This window comes from Symphodus melops, assembly GCF_947650265.1.
Source record: "Symphodus melops genome assembly, chromosome: 13".
In the NCBI taxonomy this organism is placed as follows: domain Eukaryota; kingdom Metazoa; phylum Chordata; class Actinopteri; order Labriformes; family Labridae; genus Symphodus; species Symphodus melops.
In genome coordinates this window covers 22,240,124-22,257,293 of record NC_136703.1, presented here as the reverse complement: position 1 = coordinate 22,257,293, position 17,170 = coordinate 22,240,124, and the positions used below count along the sequence as shown (strand labels likewise).

The 17,170-nt window shown below is 37.9% G+C and overlaps 2 protein-coding genes across 2 annotated transcripts; both read right to left on the bottom strand.

Annotated features, from left to right (window-relative positions):
• Positions 1–231: 231 nt before the first annotated feature.
• Positions 232–10,231, bottom strand: slc13a3 (solute carrier family 13 member 3). The gene is made up of 13 exons (XM_079360341.1): positions 9,842–10,231; positions 8,162–8,427; positions 7,460–7,638; positions 6,348–6,414; positions 5,737–5,916; positions 5,513–5,638; positions 5,309–5,401; positions 5,101–5,205; positions 4,904–5,001; positions 3,599–3,711; positions 2,629–2,790; positions 1,985–2,122; positions 232–1,899 (listed from the first exon to the last, which is right to left on the bottom strand). Exons 1-13 carry the CDS (start codon positions 9,947–9,949, stop codon positions 1,717–1,719), a joined length of 1,818 nt encoding a protein of 605 aa, XP_079216467.1. The 5' UTR covers positions 9,950–10,231; the 3' UTR covers positions 232–1,716.
• Positions 10,232–11,307: 1,076 nt separating this feature from the next.
• Positions 11,308–16,701, bottom strand: LOC306834433 (uncharacterized protein). The gene is made up of 5 exons (XM_079360329.1): positions 16,562–16,701; positions 16,324–16,452; positions 15,969–16,179; positions 15,028–15,188; positions 11,308–13,321 (listed from the first exon to the last, which is right to left on the bottom strand). The coding sequence occupies exons 1-5, from the start codon at positions 16,586–16,588 to the stop codon at positions 13,268–13,270; spliced, it is 582 nt and encodes a 193-aa protein (XP_079216455.1). The 5' UTR covers positions 16,589–16,701; the 3' UTR covers positions 11,308–13,267.
• Between the last annotated feature and the right edge of the window lie 469 nt (positions 16,702–17,170).

The following is a 17,170-nucleotide window of genomic DNA, read 5'->3' as shown; positions in this document are numbered from 1 at the left end:
CGTGACTTCTAAGAGTTTACTACAGCAAACAAACATTGTAAGGAATTTACAGCTGTGTGCTCCCTCTGGCTGTGTGCGCGAGCGTGTGTGTGTGTGTGTGTGTGTGTGTGTGTGTGTGTGTGTGCGGGCACTCAGAGGCCACAATGTGTTGAATATGTGTGAAACCAGTCGTGCAGATACAGCTTGTAAAAAGTCATTACATTAAATAAAAAGATCAACTGAATCGTTGCACGGATGAACTTTATTTTTACTAGTTTTATGAATAAGAATCACTTTAAAACAAACTGTGTTGGTGTGCGTTGATTCCTACTCTCATATATACATTTTTATTACACATTTTTTTGTCAAATGTCTTTGGCAACTTCACATATGCCAAATAACACACAACCCCATAATGTTTTGTTGATTGATGAAAACATATTTGTATTTTAAAAATAATCTTTCATAGTAGTATATATTATAAATCTTTCAGCAGAAGTCAGACTGGTAGCAGCAACACGATCAGAAAACTTGTCAGTCTGGAGTTTAAAAATATAAAGTACTCTTCAACGCTTTGTTTGTGGTTGTTGAAGGTGTTGAGTTTTAAATTCTCTGCTGTCCAGTTTAAGGACACATGATAGTGCATCACTTAAACCTTAACCTTCAATGAGGCTTTTTAAACTAGCTATGAAACAGTTTGATTTTAAATCAAATAAAAAACCTCAAATTTGACCTTTGGGAGTAAACGCCATCATTGTCAAATGACTGACATTTTTGTTTCTCGATGTCATTGTTCCTGACTCATTCAGTAGTCCGTTATGCAGTAAAAGAGAAACGTGAGGATGACGTTTTCTCTTGGCTAATACTTTGCCTGTAGTACATGGCAAACGTGATGTAGAAAGAATAACAATACTTAACTAAAATGGACTCAACCTTTAACAGTAATACAACAAGAAGAAGGAAGTTATTGATTAGAAAGGGTTTAAACAGATTTCAATGGACCTCTCTGCTTCTAGACAAATATGCTATATACAAGTGTCCTTTTTATTTTATAGAATAAAAAGGTTGCGCAGATTTCTTTTAATGGAAACTGGGGATGTAACTGTAACATTGCTAGTTGTCTTAATAATGACGACAACCTTACAAGGAAATGTTGCTGGCTTAGGCTCGCTCACCAAATATTTCCAAAGGAAACAGTCTATAGGTTGTAACCTAAACTACATAGTGCATGAAAACACTAACTGAAAAGTATCGTTTTTCACCACAGTGATATTACAGATATTAATCTTAAAAAGTAACACAAGGATGTATCTCTAAATAATCTTATTAATGTGCATCCTGCAAATGCTGTTCACATAAGAAACTTGATCTGGAAAGGACTTTTCAACTTCATTCCCTCACAAAAATGCGGCACACAATACAGATCACGATCCCTGCTACACAACACACACCAGTTTGTCCACAGGGGGCGCCAAAGTCAACAATCAACAGTCATCAAGTTCCTCATAGTTGTGCGTCCTAGACTATCAGTTCACAGCATGAAATCTTGACCTTTAGAGCTTCAAAAAACTCTTAAATTTAAAGTGATTGAACTGAATTCATCAAAAAAGGTAACAGCTGAAGTCCCCGGAGCGTTCTGATAGCAGTGACACAGAGTCTCTTGTACCTGCTAAAATGTTAAATATTCTGGCAATCCCTCTGACCTCTGTGCTCATGTTGGGATAAAGTGTGTGATCATCACTGTGTAGCATTGACCAACTGGACAGACGAGAGGTGGACACCTGTAAGAACAGCCGACTTGTTTATGGGATGGGCCCACTCTGGATAAGTGTGCAAGTCAAACATGGCGACACCCCACGTGTTCATGGCAAGAGAAACTGAGAGAACACCCAGGATGTTCATGACAAAGCCAGTCTTCACCTGAGAAAACAGAGGTGAACACATGAACACAGGTAGTGAATATAACAATATAATTTAGGATCACGTGTTGATGTGAGGATCGTACCATGTCTGTGACCAGGAGATGTCCTGACGCAAAAGCGATGGAGTTGGGAGGTGTGGACACTGGCAGCATGAAGGCATATGAACATCCAATTGTTGCAGGTATCATGAAGTACAGAGGGTTCACTAAGACATGATTGGCCTACAGAAACAAAAGTCCTTATTAATGACAATATAATTGCACACTTATTTTATATGGGCAAATATTGTTTGAACCAAGAATTCAGGATCTTAACCTTTCTCAGACGCCTAAATATATATTTTATATTATAAAATATCTAAGCAATTTCTGTGTAATTAAGTACATTTTAGTGAGAAGGAGGGACACAGCCTCCTATGCATGTAACCTGTAATTGATTCTCTAAATGGTTACTTTACAGTATCAGCACCCTTACAAAGTACAAAAGCCCAAGATAATAATTACTACCAACAGCAGTTAATGTCCAACAACCTACAAACACAAGAACATCGACTGCGAGAGTTAAACACGCTAACTAAGCCTTTGACTAACATGAAGAATGATGTTGGCAAAAAAGACTTGTGAAACATCATCAAGTCCCACAGTGTGAATGTAGCTGCAGTAGCAACAGAAACACACAGCTAATAGATTCTCGCCCACTATCTCTTTAAATTTATGACCAGTCTTACCAGCTCAGCAATGACGGGTAAAAATATGATAATCGTGGCAGTGTTGCTGGCAAACTCAGTGAAACACGCCAGGAAGGCAGTGATCAACATCACAGCTGCAGCAGGAGGGACCTCGGCCAAAGGCTGGAGGTGGCCCCCAATCCATGAGGCGAGTCCAGACTCCTGCCAAGAGCCACAAGATTGGGGTTAAGGGTCAAGGATCAAATCAAAACATAATACAGCATGAAGGACAAAACCAAGTAGAGCAGAGCGGATGAGAAAGGAGAGATACAACAAAAACATTACATGTCATTAATCCTCAATTCACTCGGAAGGAAACCGAAGCAAACTAAATTAATTGTCATTTATTTGCGTAGAGTTGGAGACAACAGCTTGTCTGTACAGCTAGCGTGTCCTCCTCCTGCTAATCGCAAATTAAAATACTAGCACCTTAAATATTTCACTTATTTTATTAAAATTGTTTAAATATAAGTAAATCACATATAATGAAAACAGATTTGGTAACATTTCCATAAAGCCTGTTAAGTAAATTCCCCTTATTAGCTTGGTTAAACTGTAGCCTGGCTGTAGCATTTACTCTCAAACTTTGGACAAAAAAAGCAAATAGCTAAATTATTTTTGAATTCTTTCACATGGCAGAACATATGAAGTCAACCATACTTAATTCGCTGTAACTGCTTGTTATTATTTCACTTTAGACTTAATAAGTGGAAATCTCAAATGCTGTTTAAATGATGTTTTCTTTGTTCAAGGTAAATCAACATACAACGTTATATCTGGCCAATTAGCTAACTTTGGACAACTGCTAAACACTTATCGGCTGACATTATTTATTCAAATTGGTGAGATTTTCTGTATTTTTGACATCTACAACCTGGAACAAAACACAAAGCCATGACATCTTTCCAATTTGAATGTGAGTGCAACTGTCTGCAAGATTTCAATTACAGCATCCGGTCAAGTCATTTACCTCACAACCTTTGGCCATTGCAAAGCCGCCTCCAAGCAGCAGAATGATATTCCAGGGAACAGAGTCCTGAGCTTTTTTCCATGATAACAGAGGGACATAAGGAGTATTTGCAGCTGAGGAAAAAATGTGCAGAAAAAAAAAACACTTTTCACATACTAGTATAAAAGATTATGTTGCTTAATGTCATTTTAGATGTTTTAAAGCAAACACAAATCACTTCAGTGTTTCCTGCAACAATAGCATCACACATCACACACTGAGAGATTACAATAGTAATGCTGAACTTAAATATAACAAATGTCTTGTTTACTTCCTGATTATAACACAAATAAAGACTAGCAACACTATGGCTCCCAAAGATATACTTATGTATTTGCTATGTGCATTAAGGAACACGCTGTGCAAATAAATACGAATATATCCCGGAACCCATAGTCCCCATAGTTTTGTTAACGTCACAAATAGTGATTTTTTTTCAACTCAGCACCTAAATAAGTGATGTTCGTATGTCTGCTGACCTTTTCTTGTTTACTTCCTGCACATGCAGAGGATTTATTTCAGAGCTTTAATTGATGGTTTGTTTCATGGTAAAGACAAAAACAGCAGAAATATAACCACAAAATGCAAAATGATCAAAAAACCTGACTCAGGATCCTTTTAAATATTGTTGTTACAAAAAAAGAGAGAAACATGAGCTGTATGAAAGTTTCAGCAGTTGATGGCAACAATGTTTTTTCCTTTTTTTTGCTTGCATCCTGTGGTTTATTTTAGCAGCTGGACATAATATACACAATTGAGCATGTAGTGTGTCTTTAACACACACACTACATGTGCGTACAGTTTGTGCACATACTCCCACAAACACACTTGCACAACAAAACCCCCCAAAGTGTGACAGCATAGTTCTGAGAGATTATTATAATCAGAGAAACAGAGAAACTGTAGTTTGAGCTCCACAGACTCTCTAATCTACATTATTAACATTCTTCAGCTTATTTTCAGCATTTTGCAATCACTATACTCATGCTGGCTTTGAATCTCTTTTCTAATATTTGTTAATCAATATTATCTCCTGACATTTCTTAAAGAAACCCGTCTTCCACCTTCATGTCTTAATACTGTAGGTGATTATAACATTTTTGTCCTTTTTAATTCGCACTGATTGTCCCTTATGTAACTTCATTTATACGTCATGGTCTTCATTTTATGATAACAGGCAGAACAAGTAGTTCAGATAAGATCAGGATCATCCGACAACTTTGTCTGACAAATTGAACATTAACATGTGATAAACATCCGACTGACCTTTAGGGTCGAACCACCAGCTCAGGGAAGGTTTCTGCGAGGGGAAGAAGAACAGTATAGACACAATGATGACACCGGTGACTGCATCTGAGACGTACCTGTAGGGGCGGGGAAGGGACATTGATCATTCCCAAACTGGAAGCGAAACTACAACCAGCAAAACCACTCTGTGTTTTCATCGAATGTTCCTTTCTTACCCTTTTTTAAAAAACACAGACCAGCCAGTTACAAATTTAGGATCCCTCGTGAACAACAGAACGGCAAAGAGGACAAAAAAGAAAGAGATCGCTCCCTCTGCAAAACTGAAATAAAGTATTCAGAGTAAAATAAGTTACAAGTTCTGGGCATCAGTGCTGTCATTCACTCTGTAATGCATGAGATTTAAAGACATACACGGGTCCTCACTTTATGGGCCCTAGTTTTCTGTAATCTTCCTCTATTAGAGCCCTCGCTCTGGCCTCTGCCTCAGCTCGTTGGTCTTGTTTCTTTAAGCACAAACTGCAAATGATAAAAACATGCACATTGACATGAAACATATTCTATAAAGAAAAATGTACAATTAAAAAAGGTACAATTTCATTGTATGGATATCATGTCCAATACCATTACCGTGTGTTCAATCCTCCATAGAGAAATGAGATCCAAAGCCATCCCAAAACCAGGAAGATGAGCATGAGCGGGAAAGCAAAAGCAAACCAGGAGCCAAAGTTGATTAGGTCACATTCTGGAAAATAACTAAAATGCAAAGGAAATGATGTCAAAATGATGGTAAAAGTTTTATTTTGAATGCAACATTTTCATTGTTTCAGTGATGCACAAAATACAAAAGTTACCTCTTCAGCTGTCCAATCAGGATGAGGTTTGGTGCGGTGCCTGTAAGTGTGGCTGTGCCTCCAATACTAGCTGCATAAGGAATACAGATCAAGAATCCTTTCCACACCTTCAGCTGATACTGAGATTCCGATTGTATTTCCTCAGCAGTCAGCAGGTCAGTCTGCTCCGTCCCATCTGGCCTTTTGAAGTTTTAAATGAACATGGATTGTCAAACATGGATAAACACGTTAACTCTTGCAGGAGCCAATCATTTAAAACAGGAAGAGTATAAGGTGATATTAACCAGAAAAAAATACAACAATGTTAACATTGTTAGAACAGTTACCATAACTGTAATGTGATTCAATTGGAAGACAGTTAGCCTAGCTTAGCAATAACAATGAAACAGATGGAAACAGCTAGCCTGGTTTCTTTCACTGCTACTGTAGCTTAATTTTCTTCCCAGAAAAGTAAACTACTTAACAGATTATTATTCTAAGTTTGTTGTAATCATAGAAAAAACACAATGTTACAGGATGTAGATGTAGGCTGCAGGAGATTTACAGCCACAGTACTTCATTGGACCTCCCTTTAGATAAAAAATACATAAAAACAGTTAGTCTGTTCTTACCCGTCTATCGACAGTATTTGTTTTTCCGAGGGCACTGAGGGCAGCGAATGCAGCTTTACAGAAGGACCTAAAAGAAACAAAAGGACAAAGACGTTGTGTCATATGGCCCAACAATATCATAATAGAAAAGAACTTGGTGTAGTATAAAGAACAGACCCATTACTGTACATGTTTAAGCTACTCAATACACAGCTTGTGATGAATCCAGCATCATCAATCACTTACCATTTCAGTATTGACTAACTTTTTACCCAAAAACGTTGTGTTTCGGAAGAACTTGTACAAAGTTCACATCTTGGATCACATATTAAACATTCATGCAGACAGTGTTAAAATAACACAAGAGCCACGTCTTCTGTCTGTGTACTGAAGTTGATGTTTTGACACTTCTGACAACCAATATTTCATACTGTATATTATATTTTTCATTTCTTTAAATTTGGGGACAGCAGAAAAGGCTTTAAGCTAGACACTGATGGTGTGAGCCATGGGTTTGTTGTCTACCATTTGGAAGTCTTTTTTGTCTTGGATAGATTCCCAGGTTTCCTTTCTCAGTCACACCTTATGTTCTCACCTCAGCTGATGGCTGAAGACTATTAGCTTCTCTGGGAGGCTTTAGCCTACAGAGAAGTTGAAGTGTTCCTGCTCAGTTGTTGAGTTTCTCCAGAGAGTCAACACCATCGGTCTTGAGTGTGTGCATTTGGAGAGAAAAAAAAAAACAACCTCTGCCATTTTTGACTCCAGACTTCCATTACCTTTCTGTTGATTGATTCACACTTCTCTATTTGTTTTGACACCAATTTATGTTTGTCTGTCATTTTGATAGAATCAGTGGGTGGCTGTTTTCCTTCTGCCACCATTAAGAAACCCAGGGCTCATATGTTTTACCTTTTTGTAAAAGTGCAGTGTTTGTCTAGTTCCCTAACTCTCAACCTGTGTCATTCAGGTTTTTGTATCAGGGGAATGTAACGCAATACAGTATGTTGGGTCAGTGAAAAAACGTATTTAAAGTATTTGTAAGGCTATAAGGTGTGTTAAGGCTAAGGTGTGTAAGTCTAATTTGTGTTCATGCTCAATGTCAAGTGTCCAACATACATACTTTTTGTACTTACCATTAATGATATCACCCCCGGTTTCCTCTGGAGACTTGCACTTTTTTTTCAGGGTCTCCAGGTCTCCAAACAAACTCTCCAGGATGGCGTTAGCAATAGGGAGCATCATGGCTGTTGTGGCGGTGTTGCTGAGCCACATGGACAGGAAGGCGGATGTCAGCATCATTCCCATTATAAGCCTGGAAGAAATGTATGTAATACACAGTTTTATCTTATTGATTAGCCAAAGGGTGAATGTCACCAACAGAATAAAGCTGGCATTGATTTTTTGTAATTCCTTTGTAAGTCCAAACCAAATCTTCCTTTCTCTATGACTTTTCTAAAACAAAAAAAAAGCTTGTAGCCTCAAGAACATGAGGACAGAAGACACATCTCCCTCAAAAGGTGACAACATTTATGTATTTATTTTCTAAAGGCAATAAAATGTTCTAACATAGGAGGAACACTTTAGTTTAAAGGCAATTAAATGCCTTTAATAAGTCTAGGATATAAGTTTGGATATTGACGGACATGAAAATCAAGAAGAAAAAAGTCTCTCACTTTGTAAAATAGATCAGCTGTATTTATGTAGATACATTTATTTGACAAAATGTTTATCAATAAGGAATAATTCTTCATTTGATTTGGTCCATCACCTGAGATTTCCTAAAAATAAGAAATATAAATTATCAGCAGGCTTTGCTTCCTGTGAAGTCTTCTCACCATGCTGGCTTCACTCCCACAATAGTTAGGACCTTCAGGGCTATTCTGCGATGAAGACCCCACTCCTCGATGGACGAGGCCATCACCAGACCACTGAGAAAGAGGAAGTTGGTTTCGAGGAAGTACTGAGGACAGACTTTCTTGGATGGAAGGATGCCCAGTGTCGGGAAAAGACAGACGGGAAGCATCGCGGTGACGGCCAGAGGAAGGGCCTCTGTGCACCAAAACATTGCCATCAGCAGCACAACATAAAGACATCTTCCCTCCTGAAAGATAAGCAGCATGGGGTTAGTAATCATTAGGCAACTTTGAAAACAAAAACAAAGAAAATGTCCCAAATTTGCCAAATAATGACGTTTCAAAAGTTTGGTTAAAGCCTTTGGAAGAATTACTTAAAATGTTTCAATGCATATATGATATCAAGATTGAGACTTGTAGTGTCCATCCACACTTGGCCCAAGGTCTTTTTTTTTTTTTTTTTTAATTAATCAGGTAATTAACCCACTGAGATCAAGATCTCTTTCACAAAGGTGACCTGGCCAAGAAGGGCAGCAGTCATAATAAACATTACATGATATATGATGGCATGCTCATGCTAAGGTAAAAAGCCCAATCGCGGCTATGAGTCAGTTGCCCAATCATTCAGACGCAACATCAGTAAAGTTTACAGAAATCTAAATGACAATAGTTTGATTTTGTGATCAATAACTTTGAATCGATCTGAGAGGCTTTAATTCATTCATGTTGACATTTGTGTGAATAAGAAGCCTGGTTGTCTGTACTAGCTGATTGATTATTAGAGAAACAGGATTAAAAAAATGCCCTCTACTGAGATCCAATTTGCAAGGAAACAAGATTCAATGATCACGTTCCCTTTAAATACCAGCTTTTAACACATTTACAAGGGAACAGTAGCTTTTAATGGGACAAACGGTGTCATTTAAAGTCACTTCTTGCACTACATGTTGCTTTGGTTGAGCAGGTACAATCTGCTCAGAAAATTGTGAAATGTTGTAAGGCAGAGATTTCTGGCAGACGGCCCTGAAAAATGATCTGTACAAAAAACCCCCAATACATTTTAACATTATTGCTTTGAGTTAAATTTCAGTCCCCCAATTGAATGATTTTTATCTTCCACAGTGTTCTCAAATGTTTTACAGGCACACAGCAGGTTTCTTTTCTTGCCCCTGCTCCAGAGTAAACCTGAGACCAGCTCTTCATGTTTGTGCATAAAATACATAAACAGAATAAAATGCATTAAGAATAGTTAATGTATTAGCACATTTTCTTCCTGAGCGGCCACTGACAATTGCAAAGGATGAACTTATCCTCTGTGATTTCTCTTGAAATGTGAATAGATTTCTCGGCTTGTTATTTCAACTCTTATTGAGACATTACTTGGAGTTACTCTGGTACTTAAAATGTATTGTTTTCTGCCACACTTGAAATGACTAGGGCAAGTTAGTATTTGTCCTAATGCAGATTATAGTATTGATAATAATTATCTAAACAAAGACACAATAAAACATCAACTTAATCCCTGCATTTTTCATACACCGAGTAGACCTGTTAATCCTCAGAATTATATTTATATTTGTTTAATTCATTAATGAGGCACATTTTTTATTGAGGAAAATACACGCCTGAAAAGTCATGATGTAAAAAAAGAAAAAATCTCACCTTCTCTGGCAGAGTAAAAAGTAAAGGCAGGAACAGGAGAGGCGCGAGCAGGATGACCAGCTGTTTGTGGGCACACCACAGCTTCTTGGACACAGCTGAAACATTCATCCTTACAGAGAAGTGTTTCTACACTGGCTCAGGGGAACACTCAGGGAACACTTTGAAGCCTCTCGCTGAGTTCAGAGAAGATTAACTACGCACACTGATACAGTTTAACTCCTCGTAGGGTGGTGTCAAATAGTTAAGAGGGAGAGTCTGTCTGTCTGTCTGTCTGTCTGTCTGTCTGTCTGTCTGTCTGTCTGTCTGTCTGTCTGTCTGTCTGTCTGTCTGTCTGTCTGTCTGTCTGTCTGTCTGTCTGTCTGTCTGTCTGTCTGTCTGTCTGTCTGTCTGTCTGTGTGTCTGTCAGGTTTCCCACCAGTAGGCCTCCTCAGAAGGAAGGACTCATGCATCTTTAGGCAGACAATTGCAAACGACCTCTGCACAGCTCATGCATGCTAACAGACTGCTTGCTGCACAACTTGATTCTTCTTTGTCGGGTCGCTCGTTTGTTTCGACAAACTTTTTTTCTTTTGATTTCTCAGTGGAGGTGAGAAACTGTGCCTTAACTCTGTAGTAGTTCCACCAAGACTGAAGGAATTTGGATTAAGAAGAAAAAATCCCACTGGCCTTTTTTTTAAGCACAAGCCTCTTTGGATCACCATTTCAAGTGCAAATATGCATTTTTAATAGTCTGCAGAGATTTCCATTTAAAAAACAACAATTTTCTGACAAGAGCTGTGGTAAAACCCATGAACAAACATTGTACAACCTAACCTACACATTCAAGACATTTAATGGATGACCAAATAAAATCAACCATTTACTAATAGTCAAGTGATAAGGCTAAAGTTTACGGCCATGCTAGTGGCTCTGCAAGGCTGCAGGAACAGTGATGCTGCTTTGAGCTAATATCAGCATGCTAACATTCACAACTGAAAATACTAACACAGAGGATTACGTTTATTTATGTCCATTATCGTAGTTTAACTTGTCAGCATGTTAACATTGGAATGAATTCTTAAAACAATGGATGCTCATCCATCATTAGAATTCTGTGTTCTTGTTGCAAACAAGCATATAAATAATAGAAAGCACAGATAAATACGAAAAGCAAAAAAGCTGCAGTTTAGGAAATCTAAATATAACTCCTTTTTAGTTCAGTTGTTAACAGCAAATGTTGATGCAAAACGTTGGATTTTATTGTTTCTATAATTAAATCTATAAAAGAAAATACAAAAAAAGGATGCTAGATTTCCCAAATTGACACCAATTGAGTCAAACCAAAAAAATGTGTATTATACACTTAATAATAATATAAATACATTTTATTTATAGAGCACTTTTCAAAAACTCAAAGACACTTTACATGTTAAAAACAAATACAAGTAGACAGGATAATTCAAAAATATATACATGGTTAAGTTTATCTAAGTCAGCGGTGTCCAAACTTTTTTTCTTGCGGGCCAAAATTGTCGCGTTAGAATCGCTCACGGGCCACAGGGTTTTTTTATTTTATTTTTTTTAAATATTGAAAGGAACTTTTTATATTTTGACCTCTTCAAAAAATAATGTAAACACACAATAACTAATTGCAGTGGGAAACTGTTGTGTTCTAATTTTTTTGGAAAGAATAGTCAGGCTTTTATAGGTCTCCCTCGCTAACATGAAAAAGAAAAAAAGAACAAAATATGCCATCTGATGAGGCCTGGGGCCAAAATCTTCTGATTCTTCGATTTGAAGTCAAGGGCCACAAAAAATCCACTCAAGGGCCACAAATGGCCCCCGGGCCGCACTTTGGACACCCCTGATCTAAGTGATGCTTGATACAGAGATTAGTGAGGTGACAGGTTGAAGGCAGTGCGGTCTTGGTAGGGTCGACGGTGTCACGAACGTGTTGTGGGAGTGAGTTCCAAAGGGGAAATGTTTAAATTAGAATAATGTAAACTATTATAAGCGTTTAATTCCATTTGCACAGGTTCAGGCCAGTGCAGGCATAGTGGGAATAGTTTGTGGTGGCCCTCGAAGAGAAGATCCATAAAAGTTAGACAAGAAGCATTAAACGTGAAAGTGTAACTATAAACGTGTAATGTGTTCACACTTTCTAAACATTAACAGGAGACAATTTTTAGACATCAAAAACACTAATGTCTAAAAACAAACCCTGATCATTCAGTTTATGTTTTTTGTAGATTGAGGATTTGCCACTAGGTGGCAGTGTGAACACATTTTCTGCTCTCGCTGAACCTGTTAAACGGCTCTCAGTAAGAAGTCTTTCGGTTTGACTGCTTTCACATCGATGTTCTGTGAAGGCAGTGATCCAGTTAATGTGTTTCCTGCATCAGTCTGACTTTATAAGCCAGGAGGAGAGCTCAGCGGTGGGTCCACTGCTCTGTGATGATGGCAGGCTTTTACTGCAGGTGGATTTCTTTACATCCTCAAGCAGCGTGATAGCACCAAAACATGCTGGGCTGCACTTTCACTTCATGTCTGACACTTAACATGAAACCAAAGTCTGAAACTGATTTTTAGTTGATAATGTAGCCACAAGAGATATCTAAATCCAAATGTATTTATAGAGCACACAAGAGGACCAATGTGGTGCATAATCAAAACATGACAACCACAGAGAACACCAGAATCAAACATGAAGAAAAACGTTGTTTAAATAAAGTGTTAAGACCAAAATGAAAGTAAACAAGGCAAACTCTTGTTTTGTGTCTAAATCCATAGAATAATAAATTAAAATGGATTTTGTGTTGATATTTCTATGTTGGCAACATTTCTTCAAACAAGGAAGTGGTGACAGTAGGAGGAAACCACAAGCTGAGAAAAAGACACACTTTCTGAATTTCATAGAAATTAAGAGGAAATCCAAACTGAATTTTTCAACAGCACAATAAATAAACATCTAATTGGATATTATTTTGCATAACTTTTGGAAATTTGTAGCTTAAACATTGTAGGTAAATATTTGAAAATCAGAAATGTGTGAAACTCTCACTGCAATTTAGTCGCATATATTAGAGAATTTATCTGTCACCACAGATCATTTAATAAACCTTTTTCTTCATACCTGTAGCTCTGTGTGCATGTTGTGGTATTGTGTTAATGTTGGTTTTCTGAAGAAGCCTCACATCCTCTCCGGCATGTTTCTGTTCTCAGTCATTTTAACTTAGATCCCCTCTTTGAAAGGCCTACTATTGAAAAGGTAGCAGGTGTACAGTATACAGACTTTTACATAAAGTTACTCTACTTGAAAAAATATAAATCTCTGAAAACACGGCAGGTACAATAAATACAACAATTAAGAAAGAAACTTTTACACATTCCTTTTAGATGGTTTAAAGGATTTTTAACACACTTTTACTGAAGGCGGGACTGTCCGCTTCACCACTGTCGCCTCTGTTGTCTCGATGACCTAAAACCAACAGCTCGAATTACCTGAGGAAGCACAGAAAGAGAAAAAGAGCACTGTTACTTGACAATGTGTGAGAGAAAAAAAACAGTAGAGAAGCCCACCCACTGAGTATGAAACAGAAAAATACCCCTATAGAGGAAATAATGCCTCCGAGCAAAGGCTGCTCGCCTAGATTCTGCTGCAAACAGAAAAACAGCAAAACAGAGGATGTGTGACATCCCCACACAGTGACAACATCATGAATCATATAGAGAGTGTCTTTCTTAATAAACTGTTTTAAAAAAACCGTTTATTAGACGTCTGACTTGAGTTGACACAGTCAGAGATGTTTTACTTGGTTGTTTCTGTTTGGAACAATGTGTGGGATTATGTGAAGAAATGCCTTCTCAGTATGATAAAGTATCACCACATTCAGACATTGTGTTCTTAAATTCATGTTGCAGGCATGCCTAAAACATGTTGATATTATTAAGTACCTCATCACCTGGTGTTTGTCACATGCAATTCAAGTAGCCAACTTCATTTGTGACTTTCACATTATTCAAACCTTGTGGAGTTGTTGTAATGTACACAGAAAATGTCAGGAACTTAAGGAAAATGATATCTTGTTACAATATGAGTGAACCCCCCTGATTTAAGCTGTGACGTTCCTCCACTTTTAAACCCAACAAATTCACTCATTCAGCTTGATATTAATAGGTTTGTGTTATTCACTCTATAAATATAAATAATTAAAGCGTTGGTCATGTTTTAACTGGAAAACGACTTTAGTAACAATCCAGTTAATACAGTTGTGATAACTAGGATACACATTTGCGACCAAAGTTGCAAGAGAACCTGTGTTGGATTGGTAATAACATACAAGGTTTGTCCACTCTGGGCTACTGCACAAACATGGCTGTGTGTGAGGACCAGATTAAAAAAAACAAACAAACAAGAAGCTTCTTTTTTCAAGAGTTCACACATTTATCAAACCACATTTAGGAGGCAACTTGTTCAATTCCTGCTAATAAATGGAACAAAAGTGAGCCAAATCTTCAACACTGCTCCTTCAAAGTATGACTTTAGACTTGTTGGTTTGTCGGCTGCCCTCTTACCTTAAATGAACTTGAGCTTATATAACACTTTGCTAGTTTTTGAACTACTTAAAGCGCTTTTAACACCGGAGGTCACGCCTACCCGTTCACACCACATTTACACACTGATGGTAGCGATTGCTCTGTAAAGCATCCATCAGTAATCGTATTTAAAGCACTCACACCCCGCTCATGCAGCAGTGAGAGCAATTTAGGGTTTAGTGTCTTCGACTTGTAACTGCAAGAGCTGGGGACCGAACACCCGACATCGCAGTAGTAGGACGGCTGACTCTACTCAACTGAGCCTCAACAAACTCTTGGAAAGTATCAGTCATTCAAACACAATCCGCACATTTTCCAACTTAAAGAGAACATGTTATACCTCTTTTCCACCTTTTCAGTCAGTCCCCTGTGGTCTAAATGAAACATCTGTGCTGTGCTTTTGTCAAACTATAACATGAATCAAGCACCAGAGGAGGTTTGTGACCCTGTAGAAACCAGCTCCCTCACAACGCTTTGTTTTACTGTGTGTGTGTGTGTGTCACTTCTTCTCGAGCGAGAATAACTCACTCCACATTTCTATGTTTGTTAATGGTTCATCTACAAGTCTTATGTTTCACAAATAAATGAAATGGACCATGTCTGCCTCCTACCGAAATGCTGATGACGGATAGAATGATTTTGGCGAGTCCCATAACCATGAAGCCTGTGACGATCCACGTGACGGGCAGTTCCTTTTCATGTTCATGGCCGGGCAGCAAAGTAGAATTCAATGCATTTGTTGATGTTGTCAGTTCAGTCTGCGTCGCACACTCTGAATGTAGACGAAGTATAAAAGAATAAAAGAAGGAACTTGTGTCAGTACAGACTGATGTGAACCTGTTTGAACAATGTTTATTCATAAAGTCTGACACATTTTCTACTCTGACTCTATCTGACGTGGAGGCAGTGGAAGATGTATATTTTTGGATTAAAACTAGAACATATATGACTGGAAGTGGGTTGGGTGTACACAGGAAAGGAAATGGTTGTGTTTTTGAATTTATAGGTAAACCTATTTTATTTCCGGCTCGGTGATGTGGCCTCTAAATGTGACTGCTGGAGCTCAAAAAAGGCGAAAATGTTTTGATTTAGGTCATTAAACATTTTAAATAGACCATTTCAATAAATGATTTCACTCTTTTAATGATTGTGTCTAAATTTGTGAAATTGTAAGTGTTGGGGCTTTTTGAAATTTGTATCCAATAACCACTTTTGAACCTTTTATTCTGATCGTACTGGAATATTTAACCATACATGGTTCATGGCTTCAACTCTTACTGCTTTTTGGTTATTTACAACTTCTCACAATCTTTAAATCTGAAAAAAGTTTGACATACTTTAACTTTTTGATAACTCCCATACTTTATCCAGTTGATCTGAAACTGTCAGTTGTAAAAAGTAATAAGCAGTTTCACCTGCAGCTGCCATAAATATCTTACATATTGACACCAGAAGTACAACATACAAAAACCAGCTATAGTAGCTCAGCTCAGATGCTCTAGATGAGTTTTGTATTCTGCAAAATGGGGAAGAAATGAAATTCAAAGCTTACCCTCTACAATCAGGTGGACCATGGTATTATCATTTCCTTTCCCCAGAACAGCAATGATTTCACACTCGTAGATTCCCGAATCGTTAGGCATCACACTGCTGAGAAACAAACTGTGATTCTCTCCAAACACGGCCGGACGAGGGAAGTTGTACACCTTTGGTTTATCCTCACCTTCATTTCTCCTGACAATGCCATAGGTCTTCTCGGCTATCTGTTCAAAAAGGTGAAGCATAAAAGACATTTAATAAACATCTGATCGACAAAAATGAAGGTGAATTAAATGAAACATCATTCTGTTGATTTAAGTTTCCTTCATTTAGCATCATTCAAAGCCTGCATGCAATGTGTCACTGACCTTGTACCAAGCCACTGAGATGAACTGCATGTTTCCCAAGCCTGAACACTCCAGTGTCACATTTTCTTTGCACTTTGCCTGTCGATGTATCTCTGTCCGACGCTGAGTTGTGAAATGCAGCAACAGCATCTGAAATCATTACAGCAGTGTTCAAACATATCAGCAGTGGAAACAGCAGCAACGCACTGAACTGTGTTTAATGTTGTGTAGAGATGCTATAGAATCAGGTTTCACTCACCTTTATGAACAGCACCTTATACAACATCCTTTAAGCTCTTGTGTTTTCGGATCACAGACTGTTTCTTTTTTCTTCTCGTCTTTTCAGTGAAACAGTCAGTGTTTCCTATAAAGAGGCTCATGTGCTGCAGAGAGGAAAAGCCACCATGTGGCTGTGGATAGCAGCACACTATACATGTACACACGATGAGGCTTTTTCATTTAACTAAAGTATGTAGTTACACAGGAGCTTCAGTTTAGATAAGTTGTCAAAGAGGTTAGAGTTTTTTTAAATTTATTGAACAAAAAAAAAAGTCTACTTACCGAACTTATTTTTATGCAAGCAACCAACAAGTCCAATTAATTGTTCGTCAGATATCAAAACACTGTTTGGTCATAAAACAGTTTCGTAATAAATACTAACTTGAGGCTAGATATTCTACCTATATTTAAATAAATTCTGTAGATTCATCGAACATTTGGAGCTGATCCACCGAACTCTGTGCAACAAGCTGAAAAATAGCATTGTTCTGTAAAGTGGATTTTACCTGCATGTAAGAGACAAACAGTCTTACTGGAGGGTCACATCAATCATACAGTCACCCACCCACACACACACACACACACACAC

Bases quoted from the DNA above. Each gene is read 5' to 3' on its own strand.
- slc13a3 (XM_079360341.1), bottom strand. From the start codon at position 9,949: ATGAATGTTTCAGCTGTGTCCAAGAAGCTGTGGTGTGCCCACAAACAG. The intron at 5,002-5,100 runs GTAAGAAAGGAA...CCGCCCCTACAG, and splicing joins TCTGTGTTTTTTAAAAAAGG to GTACGTCTCAGATGCAGTCA. The intron at 2,791-3,598 runs GTAAATGACTTG...GGCTCTTGGCAG, and splicing joins CAATGGCCAAAGGTTGTGAG to GAGTCTGGACTCGCCTCATG.
- LOC306834433 (XM_079360329.1), bottom strand. From the start codon at position 16,588: ATGTTGTATAAGGTGCTGTTCATAAAG. The intron at 16,180-16,323 runs GTCAGTGACACA...CTTTTTGAACAG, and splicing joins TCTCAGTGGCTTGGTACAAG to ATAGCCGAGAAGACCTATGG. The intron at 13,322-15,027 runs GTAGGAGGCAGA...GTGCTTCCTCAG, and splicing joins TATCCGTCATCAGCATTTCG to GTAATTCGAGCTGTTGGTTT.